This window comes from Hakea prostrata, chromosome 7 (assembly GCF_041222555.1).
Source record: "Hakea prostrata isolate BN-2017 chromosome 7, UWA_Hpros_2, whole genome shotgun sequence".
Classification (NCBI taxonomy): Eukaryota; Viridiplantae; Streptophyta; class Magnoliopsida; order Proteales; family Proteaceae; genus Hakea; species Hakea prostrata.
In genome coordinates this window covers 761,035-783,257 of record NC_142606.1, presented here as the reverse complement: position 1 = coordinate 783,257, position 22,223 = coordinate 761,035, and the positions used below count along the sequence as shown (strand labels likewise).

The 22,223-nt window shown below is 38.1% G+C and overlaps 2 protein-coding genes across 4 annotated transcripts; both read right to left on the bottom strand.

Moving 5' to 3' along the window:
- Positions 1-3,085: 3,085 nt before the first annotated feature.
- On the bottom strand, positions 3,086-7,547 carry LOC149008781 (putative serine/threonine-protein kinase WNK7). 3 transcript variants are annotated; one of them, XM_089163183.1, is made up of 8 exons: positions 7,263-7,382; positions 6,731-6,896; positions 6,589-6,626; positions 5,759-5,986; positions 5,455-5,675; positions 5,036-5,193; positions 4,518-4,947; positions 3,087-4,417 (listed from the first exon to the last, which is right to left on the bottom strand). In XM_089163183.1, the coding sequence occupies exons 2-8, from the start codon at positions 6,815-6,817 to the stop codon at positions 3,612-3,614; spliced, it is 1,968 nt and encodes a 655-aa protein (XP_089019309.1). In that variant the 5' UTR covers positions 6,818-6,896; positions 7,263-7,382; the 3' UTR covers positions 3,087-3,611. The 3 variants fall into 3 exon arrangements, with proteins under 3 accessions (XP_089019308.1, XP_089019306.1, XP_089019309.1); XM_089163182.1 differs by lacking the exon at positions 6,589-6,626 and having other exon boundaries at positions 3,086-4,417; positions 6,731-6,841; positions 7,263-7,547; XM_089163180.1 differs by lacking the exons at positions 6,589-6,626; positions 7,263-7,382 and having other exon boundaries at positions 3,086-4,417; positions 6,731-6,893.
- A 558-nt stretch (positions 7,548-8,105) lies between these two features.
- LOC149008780 (PH, RCC1 and FYVE domains-containing protein 1-like) lies at positions 8,106-18,534 on the bottom strand. Its single transcript, XM_089161038.1, has 10 exons — positions 18,268-18,534; positions 17,886-18,158; positions 16,106-16,192; positions 15,026-15,115; positions 14,795-14,881; positions 14,571-14,693; positions 10,518-12,629; positions 10,264-10,410; positions 9,254-9,792; positions 8,106-9,025 (listed from the first exon to the last, which is right to left on the bottom strand). The coding sequence occupies exons 2-10, from the start codon at positions 17,931-17,933 to the stop codon at positions 8,863-8,865; spliced, it is 3,396 nt and encodes a 1,131-aa protein (XP_089017164.1). The 5' UTR covers positions 17,934-18,158; positions 18,268-18,534; the 3' UTR covers positions 8,106-8,862.
- Between the last annotated feature and the right edge of the window lie 3,689 nt (positions 18,535-22,223).

Genomic DNA, 22,223 nt, shown 5'->3' with positions numbered 1-22,223 from the left:
CTCCAGAACAGATTACAAATTTATTATTCATTTTCCCATCTTATCACTGAAAAGAATCACTTGGATAAAAACTTAAATCCTGTATCGTGGCTGGGTTATGCTGGGTTCCTTTCCTATTTTGTATCATCCACCATCTATTCTTTCTTTCTTTATCCCCCACATTGGAGGCAACTTCTAATGGAGGCACAAGGACAACTTGACTGCAGAGAAAAAAATAGTAATTTGGATACGTGATTCCGAAGGGCACATCAAAGAGCAACTCTCACCACCAAAGCCTCATACAACAGGTTCTGAGAAGGTCTTCATGATAGATATCCTTGCTCATCAAAAATCACATAACCCACACCACCATCAATGTTTCCCGATGCCTGGGAAGCATTACAGTGAATCACAAAACCACCCTCATTGTGCATTTGCGAAGGAAACGAGCTCCTCCGAGTCTCCCTGTTATCTCCTCCACGATTCATTTGTCTTCTTAGCTTCTAAGAACTTGGTTGCTATAGCTTGAGCCCTTCCAATAACATCCTCCAACTGCCACTCTTTTCTATTAAAAATAAACTCATTCCTTGCAACCCATAGGTACCAACAAATGAAGCTGTAATGCACCAATGCCTCCCTTTTCTCTTGTTTACTGTTTAACTTTAATTCATGCCATTTATCCAACCATTTACACAGTAAAGGAACTTCATCCACTATAAGACAAAAGGAGAAAGCACTGCCAAACCAAACCGCCTTTGCAAAAAGGCACTCTAAAAGAACATGATCGATATGCTCAACCAATTTCCCACATCTTTTGCAAGAGGGGTCGCCTTTAAACTGTCTATCCCTCATTCCTTTGCCCGTAGCTAGGCCTTGTGCACACGCCCTCCATAAGAAAGATTTCACCTTTGGCATGGTTTTGCAGTTCCAAATAAGCTTCCAAGCTTTTGAGGTAACCAATTCCTATTTATGCACCCTAAAAGATGAAGGAAGAGGGTTTATTCTTTGGTCTATGGTATTATTTAGCAAATGATATGTAGACCTAGATGATAAAATCCCATTCTTTAATGCCCCCCCCAAACTAGTTTGTCCTCTGTTTGGAATTGACTAAGTTAAATATTTCTAATCCTCCTCACACCCACTTCATTAAAAATTTGGTTCAGCATGTCCACCTTCCACTCCTTTGTAATCGGATTTATTCAATTCAACCACTTTTGAAATAGGACATCCCTCAGGCCTAGGAATCGTTATTTTGAATTGCATTGCCAAACCTATCCATCAGTCTTCCCAGATCATCACTTCCTCCCCTGATTCGATCCTCCAAATGAGTCCCTCTTGTAGGAACTCCCTTCCAGCTAAAACACTAACTCAAGCCCATGAAGGTTTATTCCCCACTCTGGCTCTTAGAAAATCAGTAGAAGGAAAATATATGACTTTCATAAAAATAGTCCATAAAGAATTTGGATCATTGAATAATCTCCATGCTGTCTTTGCAAGTAGTCATGATTTTGTAGAATTGGATCTCTAAATCCTAAGACACCTCTTTCCTTCGACCTACACAGTCTACTCCGGAGATCCAAGGTATCTTTTTTCCTTTCTTTTCTGACCCCAATAAAAATTGCTAAGTCCTTTCCTTATAGTATCATGCGTAGTATTGGGAATCAAGAAGTGAGAAACTGCATAATTAGCTATGCTACACCCAACATATTTAATCAAAAATTCTCTCCCTACATGTGACAAAAGTTGATTCTTCCACCCATTTACCTTCTTACATGTTTTCTCAACAATCTCTCTAAATACCACGAATTTTGCTACTCCAATTTCAGATGGGAGTCCCAAGTACTTCGATGGACCAGCTCCACAAGGTATCCTCAGCAATTTAGAAAACCACCCTTGAAATTTAATGTGGATATTGGGGTTGAATGTAAGCATAGATTTCTTCAAATTTATCTCTTGTCCGCTAGCATGACAATATGCCTCCAAACACTCCTTCAAGTGATTCAACTCTTTCAATTTTTTAACCAAAATTTTTTTTTCAATTTCAACTCTAAAAAAAGAACGCAATCATCCGCAAATAGTAAATGAATGAGACTAGGAGCTCTATTTCTCACCAAGATGCTTCGCACCAAGTTACTATTTCAACTTTTCTTATAGTATCAAAAAGCACGTGTGAACATAGAAAAGCACACACTTGGTTGCCTTTCATCAATCTCTTGGGACCGAATCATTTATAATTCCCATTTTAAACTTTTAATTGTTTGTTGCATAGGCCAATTCGTCCCTATTCCATCTCTTTAATTCCTTCCTGCAGCTTATAAATTTCTTTGTGATCACTTCTGCTTTTGAACCCTCCACATTCTACCCCCAAACCTTGGCCACTATATCCTTACACCTTAGGTCCCTTAGCCACATTCGTTCAAATCTAAAAAGTCTCTTTCCTCTAACTCTACCTCCGATGGTATTTGTTCAAAAAAAATACCTCCGATGGTATCAACTAAAATAAGATTGTGATCAGATTTGAATGTTAGCCTAACCAACATAGCTGCATCAATGTTCTCCGCTCATAGTTTGCCATAGTTCTGTCCAGCTTAATATGAATCAGACCACTTTTTTACGCCCTCCACATGAATGCAGTACATTTGGTTCCCATATCAATCAGATTACATTGATTCATCATTTCTTTAAACCCTGCCAAATCCCCTGTTGCGAGTCATTTCCACCAGACTTCTCGTACCACGCCAAGTGAGAATTGAAGTCTCTAGGCACAACCATTTCTCCTGCCTTCTCTCATCCATAATCTCGATAAGAACGCCTTTCATCCTGTCTAACGATTCAAACAAGGGTGTGTGTTTACTGTTTACCCAAAAAAATTCAAGAGCGAGTCAACAAAAACGAAAAAGAAAATCTGGCGAGTGGCTTATGCCGTTTTATATGAAGAAATGCTCGCATTTTGGAAACATGAAAGGAATTCATTTTACTTGACTCTGAAACCAATGTATCAGTTAGCTCTTCATCATCCATAACTCAGAGCTCTTTGTTCAGAAAAGCAAAATCTTCCACATCCATGTGGAAGCTAATAGAGACACATAAAAACAATCGCATCACATGCAAAACTAAGCCAGTTTTTTGAGATCTGGACATCCTTTCCTCGTCAACTTTTGAGGGTAGATTTGCGTTTAACAAAAGCAACCAGGTTGCTGAAGCTCAATCTAGAGATGAAGAACTCTTCATTCCACCATTCGATTTTCAACACTTGATCTAGTACAAAGACTGTTGATCGTTGTATTTATTCCTGTTGACCTTATTTTAAATTTACAGTCAGACTCCCATAGCACCTAGATGCATATAAACGGGGTTCACACGCTCTATGGAAGTATGGCCCTCTTCCATTAAACCATACGATTTGATATTCCTGGGAAAAAAATTTTATAAAATGGAAAGGAAGAAAAACTTAATACCTACCTACAACTGTTACTTGTTTGTCCATCCTTCTTGTCAGAAAAACACCGATTAGTATGTCTACTCGGTATGAATCAACGACAACCACAGTTCTCTTCCATGAAGAGCTTTCTACATTTGGAAGGAAGAGCAAGAAGACAAATGATTGAAGCAACCACTGAATCGAGGGGATCTTACTGTCCAAACCTTCTCTTTGCCTCTATGATGGCTTCGTATTTTCTCCTGCAAACTTCATTCATTTCCTGCTGGAACCGCAGTTCAATCAATTCCAGTTCCAATCTCAGCTCATCAGCGATTTTTTCACCTGACACTGAGGATGAAGCATTGCCTGGACAACTAGACGTATGCACATTATTGACGCTCTTTTTTATAACCATATCTCTGTCATTGATGCATACACCTCTTTCAACTCCATCTAAAGATTCTCCAACTCTCTTCATGTCACATTCACACCAACCTGTACATCCCGACTCCACAGACATGCATGTGGCTAAGCATTTCTTCTCACTTCCTTCAGTACAGACTACTGAAATGAGAGACATCCCAGATGTTTGATCTTCAGATGTGGCTATATTTTGAGGTTGCAAATTATAACATGAGGTAACCTCCTGGTGCGTCATGGCAGCTTTACTCATTGGCTGAATGGGTCTTTCGACAGAAGTAAGATCAAAGCAAGCTGTTAGGCTTGAAACATCAGATTCAAAAGCATTTTGGAATGACTGAGAACTTTCCCCTTGTTTTGGTAATTGGTTATTTATATGGACATCAGTCATCTGGATTCCGTGCAGCCCAACTAGATGATCAATGGGAACACAAGGTCTCCATTTGGGTATCAAGTTCATCAGCACCAAATCAATCAACTCAGCAATGAATTTCACATGCTGATCAGCAAGTTCTCCTTGCTCCACCATTTCTCTAGCGACTGAAAGAGCAGCATCCCTCTCAAGATAGAATGGCAAACATGCATACTTGACAAGGCCTGCATGTAAAGAACGGCACCAAAAAATACTTAACATCTACTTGGTTCAAATTACAGATAACTACAAATTAAGCATCAGCAGAAGCAGAAATACAGTTACCATCCTGATAAGATATTTCAAACATTAGTGTTACAGTCTTCTCATCATGCTTTTCTCCGTTCAATCTTACATTGATGCCCCTCTTTGCCGTCTGAATCTCCAAACATAGAATGTTTGACCCACCAGCAAAAGAATTTCTAATAGATGTGATAACAGAAGGCTCACTCTCATCATCGGCATCAACCTCCATGGAGAGAGGCATGCACAGTGTATCCGTAGGCTCTTCCAGGAGCATATAGCAACCACCAACTGCTCCTACCATGGGTGTAACAATACCAGGAAGTGGCACGTGGCAGTCCCTTACTTGAAGAAAAGGATCCTTCAAAAGTTCCTTTGCTGGTAATCTTTGACCTGCTGGAACCAGACATTTTTCTATGAACTGCTTCACCTCTGAATCTTTCACCTTAGAGAGGGCAGCAGGCTTTATTCCCTGTAAAAACATATATAGGACTGTTCACCAGTTAAATAAAGTAAGAAAAATGCCGAGTTAAGATAAAATATATAAGTGAGAAACTTACAGATGAAACCTTCCTATATATCTGAGCTGAGTTCCTACATTCACTGTAAGGATATTCAAATGTAACCATCTCTAGTACACACATCCCAAAGGAGTATATATCAACTAATTCATTGTAATTTTCCTCATATAGCTCAGGTGCCATAAATTCAGGAGTACCTACAAGCCCAACTTCCAAACATTAATTTGATTAACTTAACAGACTAGGACATAAAAAAATCACATATTTAACAAAAGGTTTAGAAATAAAACAGCGCACAGCCAGAATAATCAACATATGTAAAACAGTGCTAAGACTAAAATCGAAGTCTATCTAGACAAAATTATTTACCTAAAATTTATGATAAATGCACCATTCGCCCGGGGGGGGGCTTAACATGCTAGCCTATGGGAGGAGGAAAGAAAGGGTAAAAAAAATACCGTGCAAACTACGTGCATTTGACTTCTGTAGGAAAGTTGCCAAACCCAGGTCCCCAATCTTTACTTCTCCATGGTTACCATTGATAAAGATGTTATCACACTTTATGTCCCTATGTATTATTGGTGGGTCATGACCATGGAGATAGTTCAAACCCATCAAGATCTGCCTTGCCCAGCCTTTCACAGCCTTTATGTCAACCTTCTTATGCTTCCTCCGATACCTATATTAAAGAACTACTCAGATACACACAAAACTAATCTCACTGCAAAATAAAAGGGAAGACAGTCTAGACAACAAGCTTACTGTCTCAAGCTACCCGAGGAGAACAATTCAGTGATGATGTTAACAGTCCTGTTTTGATCATCAATCCATGAATTGTAGAACTTCATTATGTTGTCATGCTTCAAAGATTTCAGGAGATGGACCTCAGAATAAAGCCTTTCTATGTCCTCTGGCTTCTGTAACACGTCTTCAATCCTTACTTGGTTCCAAGCCACTTCAATTCCATCAACCACATCAAATGCCTTGTAGCTATAATTGTAACACCATAAGGAAAGCATGTAAACATAGTTTAAAGTATCCCACAATGTGATATGATACTAGCCAATACGTATCGATATTGGATACAACCAACCCAATACATATTGATACATCTCTCCTTTTTTACTAAAGGGCACGTACTAGATTGCACCAAAATGTATTGGCCAGTAAGGTACAATATTCAATATGAGACAGTGAGTCTCTTAAAATCACCCGACTAATACATTACTCGATACCAATACCTTAAACCTTGCACATAAATATATGAATGGGAGGAAAAACCTCTTCCTTTTGTGGTGGTGTTATGTTGTGTGTGGGGAGTCTAAATCACCTCCCTTCTGAAGAGAGGTATGCGTTCCCTTAAAGTTTCTACACCCCCACAATAAGGTGGAGCCCACCTCTGAATACTAACAAAAAGAATCAGAATTGAGACCTCAGTGAATCCCTTGTGGCCCCACCCCTACTATGTGGTGTAAAAGGATAGCAGACACCTCTCTCCTTATGCAGGGGGGGGTGATTCGCACTAGTGTGTGTGTGTTGGGGGGCTGTTGTTGATTGTAAGGCACATAATCCCCATCAGAAGGAAAGGATACACCGTCTTGAAAGCACCTTTCCCCAGTACATCTTTATACTGTCGGAGCACAGAATAAATGAATGGCAAACACACCATTAATATACATATGGAGAATCCAGAAATTAAGGGGGAAAATACGACAAAAGATTCAGTAATCGTACCCGAATATATCGACAAGTTGGATCCACTTCAACAGCATCGGGATCAGGAGGTTCCGAAAGACCCGAACTCTCTTCCGCATCTTCCATATGAACTGACTTCAGAGAATGCAGCTGCAAAAAACCCGATGAGTTAGGCCACTCGAACGAGAAATCGCAGCTCTGGACCCTGAACAAAATTTGAAACTTTGGCGGTGAGTCTCCGAGCATTTTCCAGAAAACAACAGGTTTCAATGAAAAACGAAGGTAAGGGAAAAGCAAAGGAGGTCATTGTGTAATAACAATTTGTAAACCCTACTAAAGCAACTATGAGGAGATTCATGGTAATATACAGTCAGGTCCAGATTATTAAGTGGATCACTAAAAGAGGAGTCACAAGCACGTAAATCGAACTTAATAGAATAATGATCTCAAACGGAAACATAATCAAAACGACAAAACGAATACTCGCACAGTATTGACATATCGCCGCAGGAATTCACACTTAACACTAAAACAAACCCAAACAGAAGCGAACTCCAAACCGCAGCCATACCTGCAGAGATAAGGATTGAAACCTTCAGAACAATAACGAAAAAGAGAGGAAGGATTCCCTTTGGCTTCTTTGGCGGCTCCGCCGAGCTCCGGAATAGAAGCACAGAGAGGGGAGACGAACGGTCACACTGACCCTAACCCTAACCCTAACCCTAAGCCTAAGTAATGAGCGAAGAAAAGCGGATGTTTGTACAGATTTCCGATAAGTACCGCCTCTTTCGCGTCACAGTAATGCAGACAAGATCTCTTCTCTGTCTCCTTCCACTGGAATTCTGTAACAGGTAAGCAGAACAGAACAGGTAAGACGTCAAAGTTCTATCATGGTCTAGTATTTATACCTCCCTCTCTTCTCGGTTTAGTATGCATAATCACATTGAAGATCGAGCCAAGCCGGTTTGGTTCATGATATGAAGCCCAATTCCGGTTTCATTTTTCAAGGCCAGAAAACCACCCCGCATATTGATCAAACTTTTTTTTTGGTAAAAGCATATTGATTTTTTTTCGTTTTTTTTGTATGAATATAAGTAATTAGGTACCATTCGATTACTTGAGTCAGGAAGATTTCAAAATTCTAGAGTTTTCAAATTTATGGAGTCATGATTCATAAAATTAACTGTTTGGTTAACTTGAATCTTTAGAATGAAATCTGTAGATTCATTCTTAAAAAACATCTATAGATTCATGATTCAAATGTTTAGCATTTTTATAGTAAATGTGAAATCCAGAGATTCTCACAACCAAACGGGTATAAATCTCCCATTTGTGAATCCAAAGATTTCAAATCTATAAATTCATGTAACCAAATAGACTTTTAAATTGTGCTCCCACGGTCTCACTGTGTTACTAAATTAGAAATCAAACATTCAGCAACAAAACGTTATCAATTGGCTTGTATCAACTAGTTTTACAATTTTACCTTCTTTTTCCCCCCTTATAAATCAGGTATTAAAAATCCGAGTTGATCTAACCATGTGATGATATCCTAGTATGATCTTGCTGATTCTTGGCAGATCATCATTGATTATTCCTCATTCGGGTTCAGCAGCAACCAATTCTTGTACTTATGGTGCACTACATCTTCACACCACAAAAGGTTGTCCTAGGAAAGGTATCATTCAGATTAGACAGATACATAAATAAGGGAAAAACAACTAAAGAACGCCACATACTAATCATAGCTCAGAGCAGGTGAAGAGCGTCAGTTATCTCACAAAAACCAGGAAGTACCAAGCAGTGACAGTCAAGAGATCCAGAAAAAGCTTACACAGGTTAGGACTTGGGACTCCTGGATTCCCAAGCACAGTTAACATTAGATCATGGTTGTCTTTAAAAACATTTGCCACTGAAACATGAAAAGAAAACTTTTCTTCGCTACTGCCCATACTATCTCACAAATTGATGATAACCTTTTATATACATTAGAATACAACAGGAACGGTAAAGGGCAGATACCCTCAAATAAAAATGAACTAGAAAAAAAAAAAAAAAGAAAGCAGCATTCCCTCCAGTTAAGATAATCAGGGACGGCCATCCATAGCCTTCAAAACCAATCACTCCTTTGGATCCAAAATGTCTCGAAGGCAAAGTTCCTTCTCTCCACGCTACGGTTGATAAGAGGGTGACACAGCTTCTTCAGGTCTATGAGATGACTGACTGGAAACTCCTGATGATCTGTCTGAGCCCCTAACGTTATATTTCTCATACACCTTATCACGGTTCTCTGACCACCAAGTCTCAGCTTGGTGTTCTCCAAATCTTCTCCGGCTGCAAATGCATTTTCAGCAGTTAAGATTCCAATGTTAAAATTGATCATAGGCTACATCCCTGCTTGTGACTCTCCAGCCAAAAAGGATGTTAAACCACTCTATACATTTAACATCTATAAGAAACAGATATTCTAGGACTTCCAACTTTCTTAAGGGGTGTTTGGCCACCAAAAAGAAAATGGAATCACAAAGTGTGCCAAAAGAATTTTAAAGAGAGAAAGAGTACCTAAAACGCACTCGCTTGAGATCACGAGTTCCATCTCGAAGGGCCACAAGTGTTATATATACACCAAGCTCATACTGTTCAATCCATTCAGCCTCAACTTGATGTCCATTGCCTTGGGCAGGACTTGTTGATTTCATACCATTCTCGCCATTTTGGTATGAGGCTATTTCCTTGCCACCAGGAGCCTCAGGCCTACCAACATTGGTGTGTGCCCCACTAATACCATCCTGAAGTCCCACATTGCCTTCATGGTAATTGATTCTGTTGGCGGCGAGTATCCCCTGGTTTTGTAGGCAGGAATCGGCTTCATGTGTCACAGGTGCATGTCCAGCTAAAAAGGTCTGCCCTGCAGTGCCATTACCGGTGGCTGTTTCAAGTGCCGTGGGAATAACTAATTCAGCACTGTCACTTGCATTAGATCTAGATTGAAATCCTCCAAATATTTCAGGGCGAGTCTCCAAACCATTTGGTACATAAACTGGCTTCAGGTTTTCTGTCTCATAGGCACCATGAGGCAGTCTCTCAGCCATATCCTTAAGCTGAAATCATTTTAAGGGATTATCAGTAGAGATGGCATAAGTAGCAAATATATACTAGTAACAACTACTTCTTCGCCCAACAGTGAGAAAGACTACATCAGAAGTACCACATACAAAAGAAAGATGGACAATCAAGCCGTTCAATGCAATCCAAAGGAAAGTTACATAAATAAGAAATTAAAGAAACCAAAAATTCATAACTAGACAAATTTGTCCAATTACTGCAAGCCTTTAACCCTCCACTACATCCAACTAAAGTCTGTAACCATCCACTTCCAGGACCTTCAAAACTGAATGAAGATATTGCTCATGTGTTGTGTCCTGTTTGACCATGAATCCAACCCTTAGCTTAGCCAATGCAACCGCTAAACTATCAGCCTTGACATGGCATGGAGCAACCAAACTAAAAGGCCCAAAATGATGCTGCTCTAGGTCAAGAAAAAGAAAGAGCACGTCGAAATAGGAAATTACCTGAGCAGTCAAGGATTTTATGACTTCTTTAGCAGCTTTAGACTTGGTAGATTCTTCAGCAGCCAGCGCAAGGGCATCTTGAGCTCGCTTGGCTGATTTCTGCAGCTCAAAGTCTTGAAGTTCACAACGTTGTTTCAGGCTATCAACCTAAACCAGGTCCATGAAACAAAATGATGAGTTCATCATGCTGATGACAACTAAAGGAAAACTCCATTGGTAACATTCATTTGGTAGAAAAGAACCAGAGAACATACCTGGGTCCGCAGCTTCTGTACTTCTTGGTTAAGGAGCTCATTTGTTTTCTTCAGACTATCTGTGATGCTTTTGGAGAAAGAAAGACCTGCAGTAGTAGGAACAGGCGTTACAGAACGTGGTGGGCTGGGTCTTCTTGAGAATGGGGAAACTGCCCTCGAGCTCATTCCAGACTGACCTACAGATGTAACTACAGGTTTCGGAACAGTGCAGCGCAAGTGAACTGCATTCATTAAAGCTAATTCTTTTAGGTCTAACATAGAATTTGCCTGCGAAGATCGACCAAGTGTGAATGTATCTGCCTTCTTTCCCTGTTTGGCTGCTTTGCTATCAAGCTGCTTAATCAAATCCAGATTACCAGTAGAGCTGGATAATCTTAAACCAGCCTTGTCTAACCTATCTTTATTTTCGCCTGAAACTCGGGGTACCACATTTTTCCTGTTATTGCTGTTACTAGCTTCTGAAACTTTGTTCAGTTTAGCATAACAGGAATCACACACACGATAAAGCTTGCCAGGATTAGGAGCCAGAGCAGCTCTAAAAGCTTTTCTGGAGCTACAGGCATGGCAGTGTACAAGCCCACAGTTATAACAATTATGCCTCTTTCTAGTGAACCCAAATGCCTGTCTGCATGCTGAGCATTGAGACTGCTCAGCCCCAGACACCCATTTGTGAAGGCATATTGCTGCTGTGAAGGTTGAACCACAGGCAATATATTTAACATGTCTATCCTTTAAAGCTTCAACTAGTGTTGGTGTTTTCCGGTCTTCAACATCCCCATGGCCCAATCTGCCATTAGCCCCCTTTCCCCATGTGTAGACCTCATTCTTTGATGTTAACACTGCAACATGGTATGCACCACAAGCTACCTCTTCAACAGATTCACTTGCAAGCTTATCTTCCACTGGGCAAGGCAGTTTTGCATCAGCATGAGGATTCCCAAGTTGACCATAAACTGTACTTCCCATGGTAAAAACATGTCCTGACGTAGTCAACCCAATTGTTAGGCTATGGCCACAGGCAAGTTTGTGAAAATTGTAATCGATTAGAGAAGGCACACAAGTAGGTTTCAGACGTGGTTCCTTGTCTCCATGACCAAGACGATTTTTATCGCCATCACCCCAAGTAAACAATTTACCAGACGAAAAGCTAGCACTAGATTGTGTAACAATAACCTCTACTACAGCAGCAGTATGCCAAACACCACAAGCAACTGCAACTGTCTTCAATCCCATCACAGAATCCACTTCTCTGGGATACATAACACTCTCTCTGTTGCCATGGCCCAAGACACCAAAGGTTCCATCACCAAATGTGAAAAGCTGACCTGTTGATGTTATCAAGGCAGTATGCCATGGACCACAGGCAACTGAAGCAACCTGAAGTCCTTCCAGAGGACCTGCAACTCTCTTTGGTATCCAGTGACTCACATCGGTACCATGACCAAGAAGCCCAGCATTATGGGTCCCATCTCCCCAAGTATAAAGTTCACCAGCCATGGTAACAGCACAAGTATGGAACTCTCCACATGTAACAAAATCAACACTGCAGACTGCTAATGATTCCACTAAACGAGGTTGAATAACATCTTTCCCAACTCCATGGCCAAGCCGCCCGCCAGATTCCTCACCCCACGTAAAAATTTCTCCTTGTCTAGTAACAAGCGCGGCATGCCTAACCCCACAGGATATATGATGAACATCCAAAACTACATTAGACTCTAATGGCTTGGGAAGAAGTACGTCAGCTCTTGTGCTCAAAGGAAAAACACTTTTATCAGTGCCAGCTTTTACAAAGTTTTCACTTATAACCTCACCCCATATGTAAACATCACCTAAAGCATCACAATCATCCTGTGCAGAACCATGACTAGAAGTACTAGGGGCACTTGAAACACTAACACGGAAAGCATCTGAACCAGATCCTTTTACTTGCATATTCGTGCGTTCCAAAGATACATGTGACCTTTCAGAAGGCGTAGAACTTTCTGGAGTAGGATAACTCTTGGCCAAACTATTTGCGCTACAACTGACAGAAGCCTCTGGAGAGCTAATATCACGTGTGAAACTGACAGAACTGTCACTTGGACTATTAGAAGTCAAGTCCCTGCCATCCTGCAACAAATTATGATAATGTATCATCATGACATGCAAGAAAACAGATATTAGAAATAGACAACAAAGCATAAGCATGCTGTACATACAAGCTTTTTTTTATGGGCAATGAAGGCAAGAGCATTTGGTTGACTTCAACAGTGGACACAGGATGACAAGGTTCAATTGCCATTAAAACCAATAAAGCTAGTTTTAAGATATAGCAAAAGATTAAATATGTAGAAGATCTACAAAGGTATAAAAGCTTAAATATGTAGAGGATCTACAAAGGTATAATTTTGCTAAAAATGAAGCTAAGATGAGTGTAGGAACACCCAGGCAAAAAAATTATTCAGATCTTTATGACAATTTGTGCACAAAGGATGGGGGGAAAGCAATCCATAGGATGGCTAGAGTGAGAGAAAAGAACAGTAGAGATTTCAAGCATGTTAGACATATTAAAAATGTAGAAAATAAAGCATTAGTAAGGGATGAGGACATTAAGAATAGATAGTAAGGTTTATTTTGCAGCCTACTATATGAACACACTTTGAGTAATAGAGTTACAGATGACTACAGTATCCATAGACACCAGATGTCGTCAATATATTCAAAGAATTAGGGTGTCTGAAGTAAAGAATCTTTAAGAAGGATGCAAAAAGGCAAGACACAAGCCAGGATGAGAATGATGAGATACCAAAACAAGTGTGGAAGGGCTTAGGATTTCTGGCCAAAACCAACCTAAAACAAATGACGAGTGGAGGAGAAGCATCTTGGTTAGGATTTAAAAAATAAAGTTGATACATGAACATGAGATACAAAACTGATGAGTGATACTACAAAGTTACTAGAAAGGGAAATTTAAACTCACTTGAGAGTTTAGACAAGCACCTACCAGAATAAAAATCAAGCTTTATGCCAGGAATATCCATGACAAAAGCTATTAACCAAATTAGGAGACCTATGAAAAGATTTAGAGATTGCAAAAGGAAAAGCTTATGACAAAGTTGTGCTTCAAGTACAATAGAAGAGCAATGTTTCAAGTAAATACATGAACATAATAAATGTATGATGGTGCAATGACAAGTATAACAATTGTATTTGTGTGTCCATGTAGAGAAGAAAAGGAAGAAGAAGAGACAGGGGGAGGCCAGGGTATAGTGAATTTCCAATTACAGTATGGTTACATTAAGGACCGGTTGTAAACTTGTAATTCTTATTAGTTTGCACTAATCATAGATGATTTAACCAATGACATTCAGGATGAGATTCCATGGTATTGCTTTTTGCTCATAATATTGTTCGGGTGGATGAGACAAAAGTAGAGATCAACACCGATTTAAAGTTATGGAGATCAACTCTGGAATTAAAAGCTTTTAAAATAAGTAATACAAAAAAAGAGTATGTGTTCGTAGCTATAGTAGAACTAGGACGGATGTCGAGGTAGTGAAAATTAATTAGAGGGAGATCGATATCTTGGCTCAATCATAATAAACGAGGTGAAATAGAGGATTACATTTCACAAGGGATTAAAACAAGATGGATGAATTGGATAGGTGTATCCAAAGTGTCATGTGATCAGCAAATTTCTTTGGAACTCACAGGCAAATTTTATCAGACAATAATACAGGCCGGTCTGAGGTCGCTTCCCTTGTCATGAGCACTAGACACGTGCCCTAGTAGTATTCTGGCAAGGTAATAAATTCTACTCCACTGCTAATAGAAAAGGAGAAAAGTAGGAAGAAAAGAGAAGAGGTGAATGAAGAGCACTACTCTATTTACAGGCAGCTTAAGAAGGAGGACAAATCTATGTGCCATTTGAGAGAAAGGTCGAAAACTGGCACGCTAGAATCTGAAAAGCTACAGTATTGTTAATCAGAAGGTATGTTTGCAACATTTCACTCTAATAATATCTGCTATGAGGGAGGGGGTATGAGCAGAAAATGCTTTAAGTAGAATTACATCAAAGTAAAGTCCTCCTTCATCACTCCATCCATCAATTTTCGAACGTCCACATTGACCAGAAGAAATCAATGCCTTAAGGCCAGTAATCCACAAGTCTACCTCAGCTTTATCCTTACAAATCTGAAAAGAAAAAAAAAACAAAATAAACACCGTCTTAAAAATCAAAGCCTAAGAGAAACCAATCAAATAGTTTTAAAAAGGATCTTAGTACTCATACTAACCAGGTCAAGTGATCGTTTTCCATTGTTGTAGATAAGAGAAAAGGACAAGTAATCCTTATCAGGGCGCAAATACCGCTGAAAGACAGACTGACATAAAAAAAAAAAAATAAATAAAAAATTTAAAAAAAAAAAAAAAGAGAAGAAGAAGAAGAAGATAAATGGCCAATCATAAAGTATATGTCACTATAAAGAACAAAGAAATATCAATAAAGATTACAAAAAAGATCTCACAGTTCTTTGTCCAGGAATTATTTTTGAGACAGAAGCCAACTTCAATGTTCTTTCTCCACCGCTAGAAATCCAGATCAAGGATGACTCATCCTGTGAATTTCAGGTGGGAGAATAACAAATTAAAACCAGAAGATGGTCCATATAACAGGGTTCACCATATATATATACACCTTATAAATCCTGATCATTGAAGCATGTCATAAAAGTGATAAATGAGAATGTCCAAAAAATTCAATATGTCTAAATAAAACTTAAAAACAGTCCAATATCATCTTAATAGTTTGTTTATTATTAGCTGTGGAACTTGTGAAACATTTACATGGAAAACATTCATTTAAGGATAGAACTTTTGGTTGCCAACCCAGCGAGTCTGACCAGAATGATTTGTGACCAATTCAGTAGAAGAACTTTAAAAACACTAAAGATTTTCTCATGAACCATACAATATGTCCGTCACAACCATACAGGAAAAGTTAATGCATCTGAAGGTTGCATGAGTCCTCAACTCGCCCCCCGGGTAAAAGTTGCATGAATTGTTAGATAAGCTTAAATTGTGGATGACATTGAATTTCCAAAGTGCATAGATGGAAGTACTAAGAAGTAATAGCCCAGTTGTTGCCCATCTCATCTCAGCACAGCTCAGCCAAGTTCGCTGACAGGGATTTACTACCAGAATAGAATACTGAATGCAGTTCTATGATTTTCAAGCAAAATAATAAGTAATCTAGGATCCGATTCTTAAAGCAGTCATGTTGAACTTTGGAAAAGGAAGGAGCCAACAAATTCCAATTGAGAGCAAACATTTCATAACTATAAATGAGATAGATTACTGAAGTACAAGTTGTTCTGTTCACACAAAAACTCGTAAAATTTGATTACAATATGATCCAAAAACCAAAAAGGCACATAAATTTGCATTTTTCAAGCAGAATGAATGTGAATCTGAGCATTAAATCTAGTATACTGTATTAGACAAGAGAGAGAGCGAGAGAGAGAGAGAGAGAGAGAGAGAGAGAGGGAGATGGGAAGATAATTCAATAAAAAAAGAAAAAAAAATCATAAGCTAACAGAATAACATACATTAGAAAGTCTGAATGGGCAAAACTTAGGCTTCCCTTTTCGACCATACTTGAGCAGTTGAGCACCTTTTTTCAGAGCAATAAATGCCTGCAAGAGATATGATCATTCATTCAAACCATACATCAAGAAAAACAACACTTCAGCCAAAAAAAAAAAAAAAAAAGGCAAAGCAACATAATTACATAGATATCAAACTTGTATTCTAAGCTGAACTGGAAAGTTACCTCCACAAATTTTTAATTCTGTATCCTAGATATATGTTTAATCAGTAACAATTTTTATCTACAAAATTCAACCCATCCAAAGTTAAGTGGTATACACAAAAATTCGAAGAAAAAAATGGGGCATATCCTATTCACAAGGCTCCCACCACTATGGAGACTGAAGAGTTCCTTTACGATCTCAACACGAAACCTATAAATTATCAACATGTCAACTAAAGCCACATCATATTGAAAACTGAAATATTCCAAGACGGTTTATATGAACCATCCAGTCTCATTCATGAATGCAACGTTTTAGCTTCCAAATTGCATATTTGGTAACAGAGCGATCAGCAAGTTGGCGATTTAATTCTGGCATTATGAATCTTTCATGTCAAAGAAAGTCATTCACTGACACAAAAATTGGTGTTTGGTATGCTAGATGACTTAAGGTAGCCTAATGTTAGTTTTTATTCTATAAGATAAGATATATTTATGTATTACTTCTAGAGTGTACAGCATGTACACTAAAAATGTCACTTCAAATGCCTAAAATTTGTTGGAAACACCTTGGCAGTGCCTCACCGCCTCAACTTGCCTGAACCACCTTGCATCGCCTCGTCACCTAGACAACTATGACAAGAACATTTTGAAATTCCATATACAGGCAGCCATCTACAGTAAGGTCTCATCTAAATAATTTCATAAACATCTCCCAGATTTTTAAGAATGTTCCCCAGTCACACAAGTCTGCTAGGTCGAGAAACTCACGTGGCTCAAGGAGGTCTACTTTTGATTGTCACAGACCATAAGCATTCGGGTGAAATACGCATTCCATGTTTAAGCTCTCCTTCCATAAGCCCGTGATAAGAATAATCTACCAGACACTCAGACAATTCAAACTCTATTATCCAAAAGTGTCAGCAATGAGAACAAAAATCTAAGAAGCCACAGAAGATATTTGAAGGCTGCTTGTACAGAATCCTTGCAGAGATGAAGTTCCAGTCTTCCAGACATGACAACTAATCGGCCCAAGAAATGTAAAGAAGATAGAAATGATATTCCAATCATTTCAAGAATAGCATTGTTTGCATCGACTATGCAACCGATAAGCTAATCTTAATTTATCAGCTTAATGGACTAGCCCATGTATACAACCTTGTAAATTTCCACAAAGTTCCTAGGTAGTAGTTCCATTGTAATGACTCGGGCTGAACAAAAAGGATGACACATTACCACTACTCCCCTTCCTATGTACAGGCACCACGGAACCCGAATTCAGTTCTGAATGTCAACCTTGAAAACCAACACATTCATAAATTTGCAAATCACTTCCTCGTTCACATATTCGAAGGCCAATAAAAAAGTCAATATCTGCGATTTATGCCTCTCAGTCTTGTATTCATGAAAGTTTGACTAGTTCTAGTGTTTTAGACATGCAGGCGAGAAGCTGAGATGAACGGGAAAAAAAATCTGTTCCGAAGATAATGAAAATGAAAACAAGTACTCAAAATAGAAATCCGAAAATCATGCCAAAATTCAGGATTTTCTTTTACTTCCCCAAATAGAAAACTAACCTGCTCAACGTCACGTTCCGCATTCCCGTAGCTGACAAGATCTGCCATTCCATGTGAGAGACTTCTGGAATCACCACCCGCATCGATCGTGGAAGAGTTGCAGTCATCATAGATGACAGTCTCGTCCGTGAGCTACCATCAATGTTCGCCGAACGAAAGCCCTCTCGTCTACCCTAAAGAAAATGGTCGGGAAAAGAGGCAGACGATGGCAACGGGAACCAGCCGCAAGCCCTAGAGCTACACAGCTTTCCAGATCTGTCAAGCTTCTCCAGACTGAAACCAAAAATCCCACAGCTCAGAACCCTTAAAAAAAGTCAATTTCGAAGTTCAAAGCCTATCAAAATGGATTATTTGGTCGCTTCACTGCGTTGAGAACTCTTACATCAGTTGAAAATGGACTAAAAAACAAAAATTCTTAATAGACTTTGAAGCCAAGATTGCTTAATAGGATGAAGATGGGCAGTTCTTCGACGAAGGTAAACAAAGTTTAGCAGATTCAGATGAGAGGTACTTGGACAGGATTTCCGGTGAAGAACCGGACGTCCCGTCCACGATAATCCGGCGCAGTAATCAGATGCTCGGACGGAGAAAATGGGAGGAGAAAATCTCTGACGCAGAAGCGAATCCGATTTAACTTCAGGAATGCGTCCGTGTAACGTAAGTGGTAAATACGGGTCAAAGACCCGGGAAGAGAAAAAATAATAATAATAATAATAATAATAATAAATAAATAAAATAAAATTGAAAAGCATGAAGATGAATCGCCTGGTAAGTAAAATCCCGAGAAGAACCCCATGATCCCACCGCCTTATTGGTTTTTTGGGTTTGCAAAAAATGGGTAGAAGCGTAAAGAAAGAGAATGGAATGAAAATAATAGATTCTTATGAAAATTAAAAATAAAATAAAACTTCTTAGTATTTAATCTGTAACCAACTTTTGATTGAACAAATCAGTACCAAAAGTATTATTGAAGAAAAAATCTTTCAATTTATGTTGCACATAAATTGTTAGAAATAAAATAATTTCATCAAACGGTTGTTGACCATTTTTTTCTATTTCTCTAAGCAATAAACATCAAAAATTATTTTCAATCGGTTATCAAACAAGTTGTTTCAAAACCATATGCAAAAGTCATGTCAAACTAAATACCATTAAAATTTATTTTCTTTCTTTTTTTTAATTCATAGAAATTTAGTACATTAAAAAGCGAATGTAAAAGCATCACTGGACAAAGGAATATGAATTTTCAAAGTCTCCATCGCAGGGTTATGCGGTTGGTAAGATCAATACCTCTTAATTGAGAGGCCGTGAGTTTGATTATACTTGATGATATATTATGTAAGACCTTCATCATCAATATATAAAAAATATTTATTTTACAAAATAGAATAACAATAAATAAATAATTCAAAGCTCGAACCTAACGAGAATGCTTGGCAAAAGTCTACTCCCCATTGTATGAGGTCAAGGGTTTATGTATTTATTAATAAAAGTCTTACACCTCATAGTTTTTATTTATTTATAGCAAACGAAAAAAAAAGTCAAGAGTTCAAATCCCTTTAGGGAGAGGGGCAAAGTCCCGTAATACATATAGTTATATGTAAAAGCTATCCTCCCCAAAATGATACAAAGTATTCAATACACTAGCCTAGGCAAACGTCATTTCCCAAAAAAACATTAATTCCTTATCGTTTCTAAGGATTGCTCGCTCTGAGTAGTTTTTCTATGTTGGTTTGGTTCAAGGCCCAATTTTGTACTTGGGAAAAAAAAAAGACATAGATAAAAGAAAATGAACATCCACCTAAAAGAGTCTTTCTTCCTCTTTTTTCACAGATGACTCAGATTATATATATATATATATATATATATATATATTCTAAGTATGATGCGAGCCAACTTATGCATACTTCAAATATACATTTTTTTTTCTAGGCATGATGTTCTTTCGAGTCAAGTTATGCATACTTCAATGCATTCATCAGATACCTTTATATATATATATATAATTTTAAATTTTTAAAAATGACAGGATCCACACTTGTCTAAAGGAAATTTGCATCCTTCATATCATACTATGACATCATAGATTATAAATTTGTTTGCTCATGTACAAGAACCAAGTAGTTTTCAACTCGTTGCAAAATTCTTGGTAGCTCCCAAATCACATTGGGGACGTTTGGAACCAGTGATTTTGCTTTCCTTTTTCAGTGTTGGGGGTGGGGATGGAATTTTTATAGGAATTTTATTAATGGTGATGGGTGAAGCTTTACTGATGAATCATGTTGTATCTGCTTGGTTACAAAAAGAAAAGAAAGAAAGAAAGAAAGAATCGTGTTGTATCGGTTGGTGTTGTTGATGAGTAGAGACCTTCCGTCCCAACTAATAAATATGACTGGGTTTATTTAATATCTTTTCTCTACTTATTTAACAAAAGAATTCACCTCTAAATTATAAATATTCACTGATTAGTCAAATTTTTTATTCAAACAAGTGGCCAAATTGAATTTAGTTTAATATATAAACTGTCAAGGATTCCTATTGGGAGCGTAGGGTACACTTGCATCAGCCTCTCTCTCCATTTGGAGAAGATAAGTCAGAGCTGAAAGTGCTGGCGTATATACTACTACAGAAGGAAACAAAGTCTAATTTCACTTCATGTTTTAAATATGGTGATTAGTGTACGATAATCTACCATATCACATTCATTTAAATATGCCATCATATGATATCATCCAACTATACCCTAGTATTCAATCTAAACCGTTCAACCTCTGGGTAGTAAATGTTTTCTTTTGTATCCCTTTTTTTTATATTTTTTTGGGGGGAGGGCGGGGGAAGTATCTCTATTATATCAAATTTTCATAGGTAGAACCTTAGCTGTTGTATGTTACGGAACCATCTCTACACTCTCTCCAGGCAAATAGGTAATTCAGACTCATTATTATTTATACAACATTAATTAACCAATTTATGGTCAAATAACATAATATCTATATATACCATTGCCTAATTTATGAGGCCTAATTAAACAAAAGGCCGTAACGATGTTATTACTAGTTAGGTTGGCTAATTTTCTCGACAAGGACAGAAGGTGTTGATCACCTAGTTGGTTTGACAATTTTTAAAGGTAAGGGACAAAAAGTGTGGATACTAAATGTTTTGATAGAGCCACAACATTTGATTATTCGCGGACCCGAAGACATGAAAGATTGAAATCTACCATCTATCAAACGAACTTTAAATCATTTGTTTGTTTTTTTATGGTGATTTTTTTCAAGTGAAGAACATGATTGGTTAGGTTTAGGTTTTTAGTTAGTAGCCTAATATTGGAGACATTTCATTTCATTTCTTTCGTTTTCTATCAGTTTATTGAATCAGATGAAGAAGCTCGCCAACTTTGTCTCCTCGGAGAAGTGTGAAAGTAACACTAGGAAATATTCTTTTTGAGAGATTTTGGTGAATTACAAATATGATGTACGTGGGTCTCCACAATCCACAAGAAATATTTTTTTCTCACAATATTATTACCTGTACATTGCATCTATGACAATTTAGAGAACGGTATCATTTAAATAGGACCCACATGAAACTCACATAAAATTAAAGAAGAAAGTGTTAAACTAGATATCACTCATTATCACATGTGAAAGGTATGTTGGAATATGCACAAAGGTGGCAATCCATTGAATGATCAAACAATAATTACAAAGGTGAACAATTAATCAAAATGAAGTCGTGATTCAATCCCTAATTTTGAAATTCAACCCAATTGAATGGGAAATACAAAAGACACATTTTTTTCTTTTAACCATCATTTATAAGTGTTGTAATTAGGAGTGATGACCCTTGCGAGATGGTTATCCTTTCAACATTGGCCAAGGGAAGGAATCGAGGTACACCCACCATGCAAGATAACTTTCTCCCATTAATAAAGTTGCACTAGTTGAAAAACACATGATCCTTCGCAATGCACAAACAAAATACTTAAATCTCAGGGGAGCACACCTTACAATTTACCATCGCAGAGTTGCTCGATTGATAATAATCAATATATTTTTAATGAAGAGATTGTGGATTCGACTCTCTCTAATGGTAATATGTGATACCCATCCCCTACATATAAAAAACGTCCTTATACCAACCCAATCAAATGGGTTCTTACTAAAATAAGAAAAAAGATTTACAAATGGACCCATTTTTCAATGCAAACATGGGCCTTACTTTTCAGTATATAACCTTTTGAGCGGCCCAATCAGAAATCACCTTCATCGTTTGGGCCCATTATGCGCGTTAGTTAGTGCCGAACATAAGAAGCCCATTCCCCTCCCCCCCCCCCCG

Excerpts from the sequence above, each read along its gene's own strand:
- LOC149008781 (XM_089163183.1), bottom strand. The coding sequence starts at position 6,817 with ATGGAAGATGCGGAAGAGAGTTCGGGTCTTTCGGAACCTCCTGATCCC. Across the intron at positions 6,627-6,730 it reads CAACTTGTCGATATATTCGG|TATAAAGATGTACTGGGGAA; the intron begins GTACGATTACTG and ends GTGCTCCGACAG. Across the intron at positions 5,194-5,454 it reads AAATGCACGTAGTTTGCACG|GTACTCCTGAATTTATGGCA; the intron begins GTATTTTTTTTA and ends TTGGGCTTGTAG.
- LOC149008780 (XM_089161038.1), bottom strand. The coding sequence starts at position 17,933 with ATGGCAGATCTTGTCAGCTACGGGAATGCGGAACGTGACGTTGAGCAG. Across the intron at positions 16,193-17,885 it reads CGGAACGTGACGTTGAGCAG|GCATTTATTGCTCTGAAAAA; the intron begins GTTAGTTTTCTA and ends TATCTCTTGCAG. Across the intron at positions 14,882-15,025 it reads TAATTCCTGGACAAAGAACT|TCTGTCTTTCAGCGGTATTT; the intron begins GTGAGATCTTTT and ends TTTTTATGTCAG.